This window comes from Pygoscelis adeliae, unplaced genomic scaffold (genome assembly GCF_000699105.1).
Source record: "Pygoscelis adeliae isolate BGI_AS28 unplaced genomic scaffold, ASM69910v1 Scaffold65, whole genome shotgun sequence".
NCBI classification, from domain to species: domain Eukaryota; kingdom Metazoa; phylum Chordata; class Aves; order Sphenisciformes; family Spheniscidae; genus Pygoscelis; species Pygoscelis adeliae.
Window position 1 is genome coordinate 2,455,688 of NW_008824864.1, and position 14,697 is coordinate 2,470,384.

The following is a 14,697-nucleotide window of genomic DNA, read 5'->3' on the forward strand; positions in this document are numbered from 1 at the left end:
CCAAGTAACAAGCGATAGGACGAGAGGAAGTGGCCTCAAGTTGCGCCAGGGGAGGTTTAGATTGGATGTGAGGAAAAATTTCTTTACTGAAAGAGTGGTTAAACATTGGAACGGGCTGCCCAGGGAAGTGGTTGAGTCACCATCCCTAGAAGTATTTAAAAGATGTGTAGATGAGGTGCTTAGGGACATGGTTTAGTGGGCATGGTGCTGTTGGGTTGACGGTTGGACTCGATCTTAGAGGTCTCTTCCAACCTTAATGATTCTATGATTCTATATTAACAGCATTTTTGTATTTCATGTTTAAAGTATTGACTCATTTTGACTAACATTGGCTAAGATTTAGTATTTTGACAGTGAGCAATGGTGAAGTACTAACTATAATTACACTGTCTCAGATGCCTTACATTGAACACAAACAGGATTCAAGTGGATCCAGAGACATGGAGTTGCTTTGGTACTGTTCCCCACATTTTTTAAGAAAGTACATGCCAAGTAACAGATAACCGACCTAGAAGCATTGTCTTAACAGTACAATTATCCAAGTTCTACTCTACATGGGTTCCTTAATTTTGAGTACATTTTGCACATTTCCAGTATCCCCCCAATAATGCAACAAGATACTATTTCTGCAAAAGCTAGATCCAGTGAAAATCTTGATGAGACAGGCTTGGTGGTAAAGAACTCCAATTTATCAGTGTTAAATATATTTGGACATTCCACAACCGTCTCAATTAGAATTTCCATATTAAATAGAAAAAAGAAGATGAATCATTCTTAATACACTGTGTATGCACAAACAGAGATGTGCAGCAGCTGTGATAGACTTGTGACACACGTAAATTAGTCAATGCATTCAAATAATTTAGAGGAAAGAAGACATCAAAACTGGGGAAAATAAAACAGGCTAAAAGATAAACAGCTCTGAAATTTTAATAAAACAGAGACTTTGAATAAAAATGATTGTGTAAAAGAAGAGTACATAGAGTAACATTAAAAAAAATTTTTAAAGGTGAAGACATAACGTGAGGTATCTGGCACACACTTGAAAAAGAGGTGGGCAAGGGATTGTTGCCATATCCATAAATACCTTTAACAGTTCAGCAAAAAGATGCATTGCTATCTGTGAAAGTGCCTTTTCTGAAATCCCCCATTTTCAGTGTTCCATAATTTTAAACCCTGCTGTGACCCGTGAAATTTCCTGGAATCTTATTTATAAATTTAGTTGCAGGTACAGTAGGTAACTTTTTTTCACACCTATTTTTCATTATTAGCATTCTGTCTCCTCTATGTCTGCACCTAAAACCAACCTAAATATTTTCTTAGAAGATGGTATTTAACAGGATGCAAGTCATATATTAGTTTTGTAAGAACACACACACATTTTCTATTACTCCAGCCACAAAAAGCACCTACCTCCAAGACCTGTTTCCAATCTCCTGCAGAACACCTTTTCCAGAATCATAAATGCACTCTTCTGGAAGGAAAGACCAGGAAGGTGACGACAGGGTGCTGCCTTTTATGTGAGAGAGGAGTTGGAATGCATGGAGCTATGTTTTGGGGTAGGTGATCAGTCAAGAACTGAGGGTCAGGATTAGCAGGCAGACGCAGCAATGTCCGCTATGCCTGCTATAGACCAGACGGTCTACAGGAAAATGATGTAGATGAGGCCTTCTTCAGACAACAGGAAGAAGCCTCACATTCACAGGCCCTGGTCCTCATGAGGGACATTATCCACCCCAGTATTTGCTGGAGAGACAACACAGCAGGGCACAAGCAATCCAGGAGATTCCTGGGGCACATTGATAACAACTTCCTAACACAGGTGACTGAGGAGCAATCTCTAAGGCACTCTGTTGGACCTGATCCTTAAAAACATGGAAGGACTGTCTGGGGATGTGAAGATCAGTGGCAACCTGCCTCGGTTGCAGTGACCATGAGATGGTGGAGTTCAGGGGAGGGGAAGGAGCAGGGCAAAAAGCAGGATCACAATACTGGACTTCAGGAGAGAAGACTTTGGTCTCTTTGGGGGTCTGCTTGGAAGAATCCCATGGGATACAACCCTAGAAAGAGGGCTCTAATAGAGCTGGTTGCTATTCAGGGATTATCTCCTCCAAGCTCAAGAATGGTCCATCGTGACAAGCAGGAAATCAAGAAAAGGCAGCAGGAGGCCTGCATGGATGAACAAGAAGCTCCTCACTAAACTCTGTCATAAAAAGGAAGCATACAGGAGGTGGAAGCAGGAGCAGGTGACCCAGGAGGAACACAGAGCTGCTTTCCAAGCATGTAGGGATGGGGTTAGGAAAACCAAAGCCCACCTGTTTTTTTTTAATTTGGCTAGGGATGTGAAGGGCTACAAGAAAGGACTCCACAAGTGAGTTAACAGGTGAAGGAAGACTGGGGAAAATGTGAACCTGCTGCTGCTGAGTGGGGCAGGTGCCCTGGTGACAAAGGACATGAAAAATGCCTTCTTTGCCTCAGTTTTTACTGGTAGGACTGGCCTTCAGGAATCCCAGGCCCCTGAAACCCAAGGGGAAGTCTGGAGCAAGGAAGACTTAAACCCTCAGTGGAAGACAATCAGGTTAGGGAACACTAAAACAAAGCGGACTTAAACAAGTCCATGGTGCCTTAACAGGATGAAGCCACAAGTGCTGAGGGAGCTGACCAATGTCATTGTGAGGCCACTCTCAATTATCTTCAAAAGATCGTGGTGATCAAGGGAGGTTCCCAAGGACTGGAAGAAAGCAAATGTCATGCCTGTCCTCAAGAAGGGCAGGAAAGAAGATGTGGGGAACTACAGGCCCATCAGCCTCACCTCAGTCCCCAGGAAGGTGATGGAGCAGCTGATCCTAGAAACCATTTCCAGACACATGAAATACAAGAAGGTGTATAGTCATCATGGATTTACAAAGGGAAAATAATGCTTAACCAACCTGACAGCCTTCTATGATAAGAGTGGTGGATGTTGTTTATCTCTACTTTAGCAAGGCTTTTGACACTGTCTCCCATAACATCCTTATAGACAAGCTCACAAAGTATGGGTTAGATAAGTGGACACTGAGGCGGACTTCAAACCAGCTGAATGCCTGTATCCAGAGGGTTATGATCAGTGGCAGAAAGTCTACCTGGTGACAAGTGGTGTACTCCATGGGTCAATACTGGGGCCAATTCTGTCTAACCTCTTCTTTAATAACCTGGATGACAGGGCAGAATACACGCTCAGCAAGTTTACAGATAATACAAAACTGGGTGGAGTTAGTGATACACCTGATCACCCTGCCATTCAGTGGGTCCTTGACAGGCTACAGTTTAACAAAGGGAAACGCCAAGTCCTGCACCTGGGCAGGAATAACCCCATGCACCAGTACACACTGAGGGTCAAATGGCAGGAAAGCAGTTTTGCAAAGAACCTGTGGGGCAATGGTGGACAGTTAGTCCACTAGTGTATTGACTACACCACTCAGCTTGGTGTCAGCCACAAACTTGCTGAGGGTGTACTCAATCCCACTATGTCATTAATTAAGATATTACATTGGTCTTGGTCCTAGTACGGACCCTTGAGGGGCAACCACTTGTTACCAGTTTCCATTTGGACGTTGAGCTGTTGACTGTAACTCTTTGGATACAGCCATCCAGCCAATTCCTTATCCATCTAATAGTCCATCCATCAAATCCATATCTCTCCAATTTAGAGGCTAGAATGTTGTGGGAAACTGTATCTCAAGAGGTCCTTTCCAACTGCAAGGATTCTGTGAATGAAATAAATGTTTTAGATGGAATTTTTCTACTTTATCACAATTATTTTTAGAACAGTATTTTTCAAACTAAGAACTGATATATAGGGGAAGCAAAGAGCTCACTATAAAGTGTCATAGCAAAAATATAACATTGACATAATTGTCAAATACCATCAGATGTTTTCTGTGAGCCACTAACCTTTTGACTGATATTTATTAATTAAACAAAGTAGCACTGAGCTTTCATATGTGCTTTACTGCTAACGTTGCAATCAAAAGCAGCAGTCAGTCACAGCTATACACTGGATATTATTTACTCCAGGCCAAGATTCTGAATTGACTGTAAGTCTCCAGTTTCCATTAAGAAATACAAGACATTTTCAAACTGGAGAGATTTATGAAGATTCTTATGTGAATTAGTTAATCAATTCCCATTTAAAATCCCAGCTAGATTATGTTAAAATTGCCTACATTATTTCTAGTGCCCATGTGTGGCAAAACTGAAACAGTCATTAAACTGGTTCAACACAGCTAGTATGCAAGCATAGAAGCAGTTATGTTTAACCTACTTCAATAGTTGAGAAACAGAAATAGGAAAGACAGCAAAACAGTATGGTATTTTTGCTTTTTACACTATCCAGATATGTCAAGTCATCCCTAAATCTCCAGAGCCAGCTCAAGAGAAAATCTGTTTCACAACCTTTGGTTGAGTCCATACTTTCAACCCTCCTTCCCCAATCTGAACTGAATTTAAAGTGAAATTATTTAAAATCTAATTGAAACTGTAGCACAACACAGACTACAGCTATGCTTTTTTTGCTATAAGCATTCTTATACATTATCACGTTTCAGTAAATAAAAACAGTAACTTTTCTCTTAAATTCATATAGAGATGTTTTGGGGGGAAAAAATCTCAGAGAAGCATAAATATTTTCTTCAATTACCAAGTTCACAGATTTGTTGTAATAAACACATCAAAGTATACTTAGCTTGCAAACAGAAGTAAATCTGTCAGCCCCTGCTTCATCAGGTTCTCTGGAATGGAGGTAACCTTTGCAGTCAAAATGATACAAAATTAATTTCAAAGGTGAACTGCAGTTTGAAGAAAGAGCATGATTATTCATGCTGTACTTTATTTTAGGTTCAGTATAAGGGCAACAGACAAATTCTTGGATGTTATTTTCCACCACTATCATTATTTTTTTTCCCCAAGAGCTATCCACCCAAATAGAAAAATTGGTTTCTTTATCAAAACAGGATAAAGATGTGTCTGTTTGCATGGGGGTACACTATATTTACTACAGTATTAACACACAGGGAATGCTTCCTCCAGAGAAAGTTCTATCTTCCAATACAGGATACAAAATTTATTCATCATATGACCAACTAGCATTAGGAAACATGACAATTTCACCCTGTTACTTCAACCACAAGTGCTTCCAAGAGCTTGTTTTGCTAGGCATCCAACTGCAAGATTGCTTCTTGAAATTACTTTAGGAAATGAATGCTCATACGAGGCGACGACTGCCTATGTACATTAAAAGCACAACACAGGGGTCTTCCAGACAGGAAGCTTTCTCTTTGGGATCATCTGTGTTCATTTCAAATAGGCAAACTTTGACACCTTTCTATTGTCAACATGAACAGGCCTATTATTCAAGGAAGATGTGTATTTCAGATTTCTCTCATGTGTCCTCAGGTTTCAGCCACTGAGACTCCTCACAATATGGACAGCTGATGGATCACATATTGTACATCTAGCACTGGCTAGAAATGGACAGTGTTCCTGAATCAGCAACAAAACAGAGGCTGGGGAAGTTAAACAGCCCAGTTTGTTGTTCTCTCAAATGCTGGGAAGTACCCATATTAAAGGCAATATTATACTCCCTAGTTGTCAACACTGGGTAAGAATGGAAGAGGTAAAGGCAGATGGAAGGCACAGAGGGCTGAGTTTATCCATTAGGTAAGCAAGGTCAGGAACAAGCAGGGAAATAGAAGAAGGAATAAAAATAGAGGAGGAGGAGGGTGCAAAAATCCAACAATGCAGGGAACTGGGAAGGAAGAGGTGCCTTAGGAAAGGCGCAAACCAGAAGAGTTACCCCTAACTCGCAGTCATCTGTGCCCTATGCACACCAGCCATTCTGTGTCCAGATCAGTGCCACATGGCATCACCATTACAGGAAAAGGTCCCTTAGAAGAAGTACTAGCCCTTGGACAAGATCACATTGGGAGTAGCGAGGAGGGATGATATCTACGATTAACTTCCCACTCTTCAATACCTATTAGTACCTTCTATTCACTTTTAACTGCTGTCCTCCTCCCCTTCTTGGAACACCACTGAACTTTCAGCCCTCAAAACCACAAGTCTCCAAAGCTGCTTTACCCTTCTCAGCAACTAACAACCCTACTTACTTCTGGAACATCATCTACCATCATTACAAAACTGAATTTTGCCATCATCAAGGCAAAACTAGTTACATTGTTTCTTGTTCCTGTAATTGCAAAAATGTAATGCCAACTCTCCAAGAGAAATTCTTTTCATTATAGGAAGTTCAGCACATAACCACTAGAGCTAGTATTTACTTATTCAGGCATTTATTTCATTAATATTGAGATTACTATGACATTGTTTGAATCTAAAATAAAAAATTTTAAGACACATTATGAAATATTATGAGGCTTCATTCAATTCTGAAAGCAAGAAACTTGATGAAGTGTGGTGGCGGGGCAACAGTTAGGACACATCATTTTAAATACTAAAAGAAAGAGGAAAAAAAATCAAAACAATCCATACACAAAATCAGGCATCATCACATTAAGCCACATTATTTAACATTCTGGTTTCAACATCTTATGAATACAAGCAAATTTTAAATGTAGTAGGTGCAATTTTTGAGATTCATATTATGTTCAGTCCTAAATTATAAGTACATCAAAATCAGTTTGTACAATTCTGCTTAATTTAAAGGCAAAATTGTATGATTAATCTAGCATTAACATAAAGTTTTAATTCTTACCTTTCAAAGTATTTTAAAGTTTTTAAGCACCATCTCCAAAAACAAGGGGACAGACACAACGAAGTATGCATTCTATTTTATATGAATGTATGTGATATATGGGTCCAATATATAAAAACCACAAAATCATCAGGCAATTTTAATCAGAATAAAAATAAACTCATCCCTCAGAATTAGGAGGGAAGAAACTAGCCCAAAATCTCAAGTTTACCTTTTCCTGTCTTTAGTAACTGTACTTTTCCTCATAATTTGGAGCTTTGTAATTTAATGTGACATTTGCACAGGTACTCAAATGAAAAACTCCCCAAACATCAACAGTTACAGAAACAAATAAACAAAACAACACTTAACACCAGCAATGATTGTACTTAGGTTACCAAGCCATTTAATCCCAGTGAGGTGTTACTCCATGACTTAGTGAAGTTTCTTTGGATCATTACGTACTGATCTGTCAATGTTTTCTTCAGTATAAGCTTCCTCTCCTACCTTTCTAAAACATCATTTAAACAGGGAGTCTATTTGACCTGCTTTTTTACACACAAAAATATAATTCAAAATGAAATTATAGTATTAAGCTAATTCATTTTTAATCATGACTTTTTACAACAACAGGAATACTGCTAAATAAAATAAGCACATTGAAGTCACTTTTTCAATAAAAATTTAAAAGACAGTCCCTAAAAAAAGGTGGAAGAGAAACAAAGGATTCCAAAAGAAAAAAATTTTGGTGCTTTCAAAACAAGTACAGATTTGTTAAATTAGAAGAATAGATGTCAGTTGCCAATAGAAAAAAGAATCTATTTCAAAAAGAAGGATCACACCACATCAACTATATTGTTCTTTAAAAAAACCAGCCTGTTTAACTTCCAGAAAGGGTTGATGATGGGAAAAAATGTGTATAACCGCAACTAGAATTTTCCAGCAGCAATGCAGTATTACTGCAAATGCGACTGTGCGGCAAATCAAAGAAATGGCATGGGAAAAGTATGATCCAGTTCTTAGTGAATCATCAAAAACAGTTGTCTGTAGATAGACCAAACATCAGAAGTCTTATCAGCTAAACAATCTGTCCAAAGAATTAAGTTCCTCCTCAGAGCACTAGAAGCCAGGCACTATTTTCCCTTCTCAAATTAAATGTTCCCTCTCCGATTTGCAAATAAGAGAACATCACCTACTAAACAGGAGTATTCATTTTGCTATTGATGGTTTTACACTATATTACAAATTGGGGTCTGGTAGTTTTAAAATGCAGCATTGATTCATTTCTATAACATATTGCAATGGGGTTGCAGCAAAATTTTAGATTTATAGGATTAAAATGGCCACTAATTCTGCATTATAGTCAAAAACATGTATTACCTGCTAGCACTAAATGTCTTTAAAATATACAGCACCTCACATTTAGAGAAGAGCTGAGGTGTTAAAAGTTGAGATGAATATATGTGTGACTATGTGATCAAAGAAAGGGAAAAAATAAGACTGACATACCGACCAAAAAAAAAAGTCAGACATACATTTGCACCTGTTTCCTTCCTGTCTAAATAAGCAAGGAATTATAAGGTTAAATTGCCTTTATGCAACTTTATGGTTGCAACACTGCACACAAGTCAGGAAAACTAAAATTACACTTCCCACAGCAATTTTAACTCAGCTACATTTTGTATGCAAAGAAGTTAGAATTACAGTGTGTTATTCTGCCTCTTAAATACTACAAACACTGAAGTGGGAATGTGGGAATCATAACTCTAATTTTACCAGCTTGTATGAATTCAATATCTCAAAGAGACCATTGCATTAAATATCCAAGCAACTCTATAATACTAGTTAATAGCAATTTGTTTATTCTCTTTATAAACCCACTGCTGCCCCTTTACTGTCTCTGGTTGTTGCAGTAACATATGGAAACAGCATTAAGAATGTGAAAATACTACACGCTCTGTTCAGTCATGATTTTTTTTAAAGCTAATTTTATTTAGATGAAACACAGAACTTTTCTCTTTTACACAAGCATAGATGTGGCAACACTCCATTGTCTTCCATTGGTTAAATGCTAACACTATACCAAAGACTTGGAATTCTGCCCTCCCCCGATTAGGAGCAGTGATTATCACTCCCCTTCAATTCTTCCATTTTCAGTGCTACCAAATTAAATATAAGGCTTTTTTCACACCTACGATGAAGAAAGTTTGTGACTGGTCCAGAACACAATTCACTTCAGCATGCTAACCCAACTCAGAAAACATCTGTAATATGCTTTATTTTCCTACCTTGTCTTTCAAAATACATTTTTTCTATCAAAAAAGCCTGAAAGCGTATTTTATTGAAACAATTTTGTGACAACAAAACTGTGGTAACATAACTGTCACCCTTGACTGAGGCAGAAATCAATAGGAAAAGATGAAAGAAAAAGAATTACTGGCTTAGTTGACAAAGATTAATGAAATCTTCTCTCAGAACTAAGCACGGTAACTTCACAAAAAACTAAAAGAGTCTAATCTAAATAGCACCTTGTTAAAGATCTGAGTAACTGACTGGCTCTATTACCTCCAAACCAGCTTTTGAGAATTCCCTATGTCACAAGTGCCAGAAGTCAGTTAATTAGTAAATATAAAGGTGCATGAGATAATGCATGTTCATGTAAAAAGCAGTTAGAACCATCTCATGAGGCATTTGTTTTACATATTATACTCAAATATTAACATAGAAATTTCATTTAAGAGGAATTAAGTCAATGCACACCTACAGCTTGGGATGCCAGAATTGATTCAGTTGGAAGTCTTATCCTGAGAGTTCCCAAAGCTATGCCAGAGTTACCACTATAGTCTGCTTTTAAGCTTTTCAAGTCAACAACACTAATAACCAGCTGTTTCTACTGGAAAAAGAAATGCTAGCGAGACAGACATCTGTACTGTGTAGCTGCCAGATTTACTCAGTGTGCGGCCACAGGTGTTGACCCTAGTGTTGTAGGAGCCAAAGGAGAAAGACAAAAGGAATTGGCATTAAAAGCTGTACTAACAGAAGACATCCAACATTCAAGTTTCGTGAAAGTAATTTTAACTGTCAGCTCTTAGAAGCATGACTCACTTTTCTTCTCTGATTCGATTCTGGCTATATCCAGAAGACAACAAGAGGAAGTACATGAGTTTTTCTACAAAGTTGAAGGTTATGACCCTTTCATTGCCATTCTTGAAAACTGTAGTACCAAAGAGGTATGATACAGACAGACTGATACTTGCAAACCTCAGTAACATTTGCACTACTTAAATACTTGTGCTTGAAGAGCATTGTGAAAGTATTAAAAAATAAAATCCACTAATTCTGTTGTCAAGAGTTTATGATTTAGCCAGTATGATACTCCATAGATCAGAAGGTTTTTAAGCAAAATTTATTTTTATAACATAGCTAAGCAAACATTTCTTTCATTGAGTAGGATGTTACACACATAAACAAGAAAAAAAAAGATTAGATTATTATATTACCGTAAGTTCTAGGAAGTACTGCAGCCAGGAATTCACTACAAGTTATTACAGCAACCCTTAAGTACAAATGGGAAACAATGCAGTAGAGACTTAAAAACCATCCACAGCAGCAAAAGAATTAAGTGAAGCTGAATTACCAACAAGAAACTTTTTAAATGTTCTAAGTCTATAATATTTAGTTTGTCCTGCTACAACACTGGACAAAGACTGAAATCTTCAATGAAAAATTTGTCTTGTATGTGAGATTTCACATGTGTATTTAATGAACAATGTTGATTTTTGCAATGGAAGCAATTTTAATTCCATTGTCTAGCATCTATTACACTTCACAGATGTTTATTATGCAACACAAACTATTCCATATTGAAGTCAGCTAATACTTTACAAATAATTGGCCATAGCTACTCTAGAACATGCTAAGTCATACTGTTAAACACACATCTACTGTGCAAAGTGGTTTTCTTTTTATCTGTTCTATGAAATAGATCATAATATGGATGAGTGATCTGAGTTACAATAATGTACTTATGCAAGTGGACTATTAAACCTATATTCTCGCTAATGTCAAAAGTCAGGCTCTGATCTAGAGACCTTAGAAATTCTTTAAATTCAGAAGGCTTTGAAGCAGGCCTGTAGATACTTAACAGAATATTTATTGGACATAAATATACTCTATACAAACCCCTCCTGAAAAAAAGTAAGATATTACAAGAAAGAAATTACCTGGAGTGTCTTGTAATGATCTTGATGTGAAATTAAGTTTTCTTTTTTTTCCTTCAATAAATCCATTTCTAGAATACTATGTTTTTCCAGTAAATATTCTAATTCCTATAAAGTTGACAAAATAAAATATGTGAAGTTACAAACATTTGCAAATTGTGAAAATACAGATTCAGTTAATCATTCCAACTAATTTCATTTCTGAAGACTATGACATTTGCTATCATAATATACACAGAGATAAAGGGCTGTGCAAGAAAACTCTGATTGCAGTCTTTAAATTGAGACAATATTTTTAACAAGTATAAGGTATTTAAAATCAAAGGCATGTCCCGGAAGGCATGTTCTCTGAGAAGTGGCTAAGGTCACTGGGTTTGTCTAGTTTGGAGGGAAGGAGGCTGAGGGGCGACCTCACTGCTCTCTACAGCTTCCTGAGGAGGGGAAGTGGAGAGGGAGGTGCTGATCTCTTCTCCCTGGGATCCAGTGATAGCACGTGTGGGAATGGATCAAAGCTGCGCCAGGGGAGGTTCAGACTTGACATTAGGGAACATTTCTTTACTGAGAGGGTGGTCAAACACTGGAACAGGCTTCCTAGAGAGGTGTTCAATGCCCCAAGCCTGTCGGTGTTTAAGAGGCATTTGGACAATGCCCTTAATAATTTGCTTTAACTTTTGGTCAGCCCTGATACGCTCAGGCAGTTGGACCAGATGATTGTTGTAGGTCCCTTCCAACTGGAACTTTTCTATTCTACTTATTTCCATATTTTTAATAGCTTGTTCTGTCTTTCTGCATTTGAAAAGCAGCATATTAAGTGTACTTTTAGCAAATGGTTTCACTAAAAAGGCAGAAACCCCATTACATACAGCCCTAATGATCTCTACCTACACCTCCAAAATGAATTTTAAAATATTCTGAGATCGTGCAGACAGCCGGTCTAGAAGCCTGCCCAACATGAACCAATAGACAGGAAGGAGAATGACACTACTGAAACTTCAAAATTATTTGCTATAGAAAGAGCTAAAGGTTTTTATTTTTTCTTAAAGCAGCTGTTGCTCCTACCAAACTCATTCCTACTATACATAAGCTGCTGGCACCCTTTCAGTTGCTCAAGAACAACTATTTCTGCAGCCATGCAGGAAGCTAGCGTAGAAACAAATGACCTGCCAGATCCCTGTACAGCTATTCAAACAAAGGCACAACTGAGAGGGTCATAAGGAGGACAGAAAGAGCAGGTCTGCTTAGTTCAATCCTGGACGAAATTGGACAAAATAATAAAAACAGTTCTTGAGATTCAAAGTCATTGATTCAACTGCAGAGACAGAAACTGTGCAACACTTCTTCAATTCAGAGCCTAGCTCTCAACCTATCTCCTCTCATAGTCTACATTCATGCTTCCCTTCCAGCCCTCCTCTACACACTTAATTCCTAGAAAAATCAATCCATTCCAGCCCTCCTCATCTTTGGCTCTAGTTACTCATCCTCATTTCATTTCCAACAAGCCATTTCCTTCTTCCCTAGCACACCTTGATAGCTATCAAGGAACAGTATTAAGAATAGTAGGAATTAAGCTTACTCTCCCATGCCTCAGTGACCTTTTGCTAACTCAGACACATAACTACAGGCATAGGCCTGCTTGGTACTCTATCATATTCAGGTCAGAAGGAATATGAAGAATTTAGTTACCAGAGCTCCCAGAAAAAGTGTTATGTTCATAAAGATAGCCAAAGGCACTTTCAACTTCAGTGACCACACACTCACTCCCAGAACACGGGGGAACCACTACACCTTCTAACCACATGGCTCCATGCTAAGAAAACTTGTCTTCCCCACCCCCTTTTTTTTTTTCCCCACTCCAGGAAAATTTTTTTTTCTTCCCTGAAACTTTAGAAAAATTCAGCCTAAAATAGACACCAGACATGAAAAAAATGTATTTTGGCTAAATTTGTCCAATTTCTCTGGAATTTGGCTAATTTCTACAAAAAATACATTGCAAATCTCTGCCAGCTCCAACTATATTTAAATCCTATATAAATGCCCAACATTTTCATTAAAAAACTATTCATACCTTTTTAATTTTTAATTTTTCTTCTTCAGCAGTGCAAAGCTTGATTTCTAGGTTTGCAACAGCTTGTTGAAGGTAGCCCTTTGGTTCATTTGTTCTCTGTGTCTCAGCATCAACCAAAGCAATGGCCGATGTAACTAAAGTCTTGTCTTCAATTACATTCAGAGAGGCAACTGCAATATCTGCTTGAATCTAATTCATACAAGAAACAAAACAGTAAAGGAAATGGTAAAGGGAATTTAACATTCCAGTCAAGTCAAATTTCATTTCCAGATGACATTACAGAACTTAAGAACTGTAAATAGTAAGGTTACTTTTTTGAAACCACACTTCTCTGCAACTGGCCATGCACACTCTCATATGTAGGATGTGCTAGCCAAAAGGAAAGCTCCAACAATGGAATAGCAGCTAGTAATTCTAGACGGATTCACATCAATCCTTCTGATCTCCTCGTCTGCTTTTCAAGAATGCTTTAGGAGAAGGCTTTAAGAAGGAGGATGGCACAGATACCTCAGTTTCCAATGAGGTCAAAATACTCAAAAGAGGTGAAAAGAGACAGAAGTGAAACTGAATTGTCAGTCTCAAAGCATCAGGCTTACAGGGAAATAAGCTCTCCTTGGATTAGTCACTCCACGTTTTCACCCAATGCAGACTGCAAACAGTAGCCATGGAAAGGGAATACAAATTTTTTTGTGCTAAAATAAATAGCTCATCTTGAGGCTAGACAACAGAATAAGAGTAATTGGGACATGTCTAAAACATTTAGTTAATGCCATTTCAGTGAACCGTAAAAGTACAAAAACTGAAATGGAGGCTTCTAGAATACACAACCCAAACCAGATGAAACACTGATAATAAGCCCATATTCTCAGAAAAGCACAAAAATAAAGTAGGTGAGGTTTAAAATATTTTGTGGTATAATCAACAAAAGCCAAAGCTTTTTTTTCCTCCTTTAAAAAAAAAAGGCAAAAATTTGTTTATATCACAGCAGAGGAACTTCAAAGGAAAAGGTGGTAAATTAATTTCAGCTGCCACATTTTCAACAACAATTTGAAAGCTGGGGGCACTTGAGATTTGGGGAGGGGTGGTGAAAGGAACATCTCAATGTGTTTATTAAGAGAGGTTTGACTGATCTGATTTAATCCATTCCCTTAGCACCTTTTATTCCAAACACACTCAAATAAGATTGATTTTTCAATAAATAAGTATCTCTTGAAGGATTCAAAGAAGAATCAAACAAAAATAGCTGAGATCTTGACTGTACATGGATACGTAAGATTCAGTAGATAAAACAGCCAGAAAGAAAACTGCAGTTTGTGCTCTGAATTCCCCTTCTGTAAGAAGCGAAGAGAACCTAGATGTGCTAATTCTACTTCTGAGTACTACTCAAGATTAGAGCCTGCCACTGCCAAAAATTGTGATGTTGGAATCTGAAAATTTGAAGTTTTTTTTAACATGAAACCTCAAGAGGCTCTGGAGACACAATTATAGCAGAATACAGTTCTCCTAACATCCTCCTCTAACAGGTCTAGGAATATTTTATTATAGTTTTATGCCCACCATTTCACTTTAGCTTTATCCAAAAGTGCAAAGTCTGATGTCCATTTCAAAATAATGTTAAAGGACCTCCTCTCAACTCCCCTTCTCCCTTTAGTAACACTTGCTAATGTTGTTGTATTCTTTAG

At 37.8% G+C, this 14,697-nt stretch overlaps 1 protein-coding gene across 3 annotated transcripts in view; it reads right to left on the bottom strand.

Moving 5' to 3' along the window:
• The window catches only part of CCDC91 (coiled-coil domain containing 91), a 167,056-nt gene that overhangs the window by 111,344 nt on the left and 41,015 nt on the right, over nucleotides 1–14,697 (bottom strand). For all 3 annotated transcript variants that reach the window (XM_009324345.1, XM_009324346.1, XM_009324344.1), the window contains exons 5-6: nucleotides 13,016–13,204; nucleotides 10,954–11,058 (exon numbers count right to left, since the gene is read on the bottom strand). In XM_009324345.1, the coding sequence (XP_009322620.1) occupies nucleotides 10,954–11,058; nucleotides 13,016–13,204 (294 nt within the window). The remainder of the gene's footprint in view (nucleotides 1–10,953; nucleotides 11,059–13,015; nucleotides 13,205–14,697) is intronic.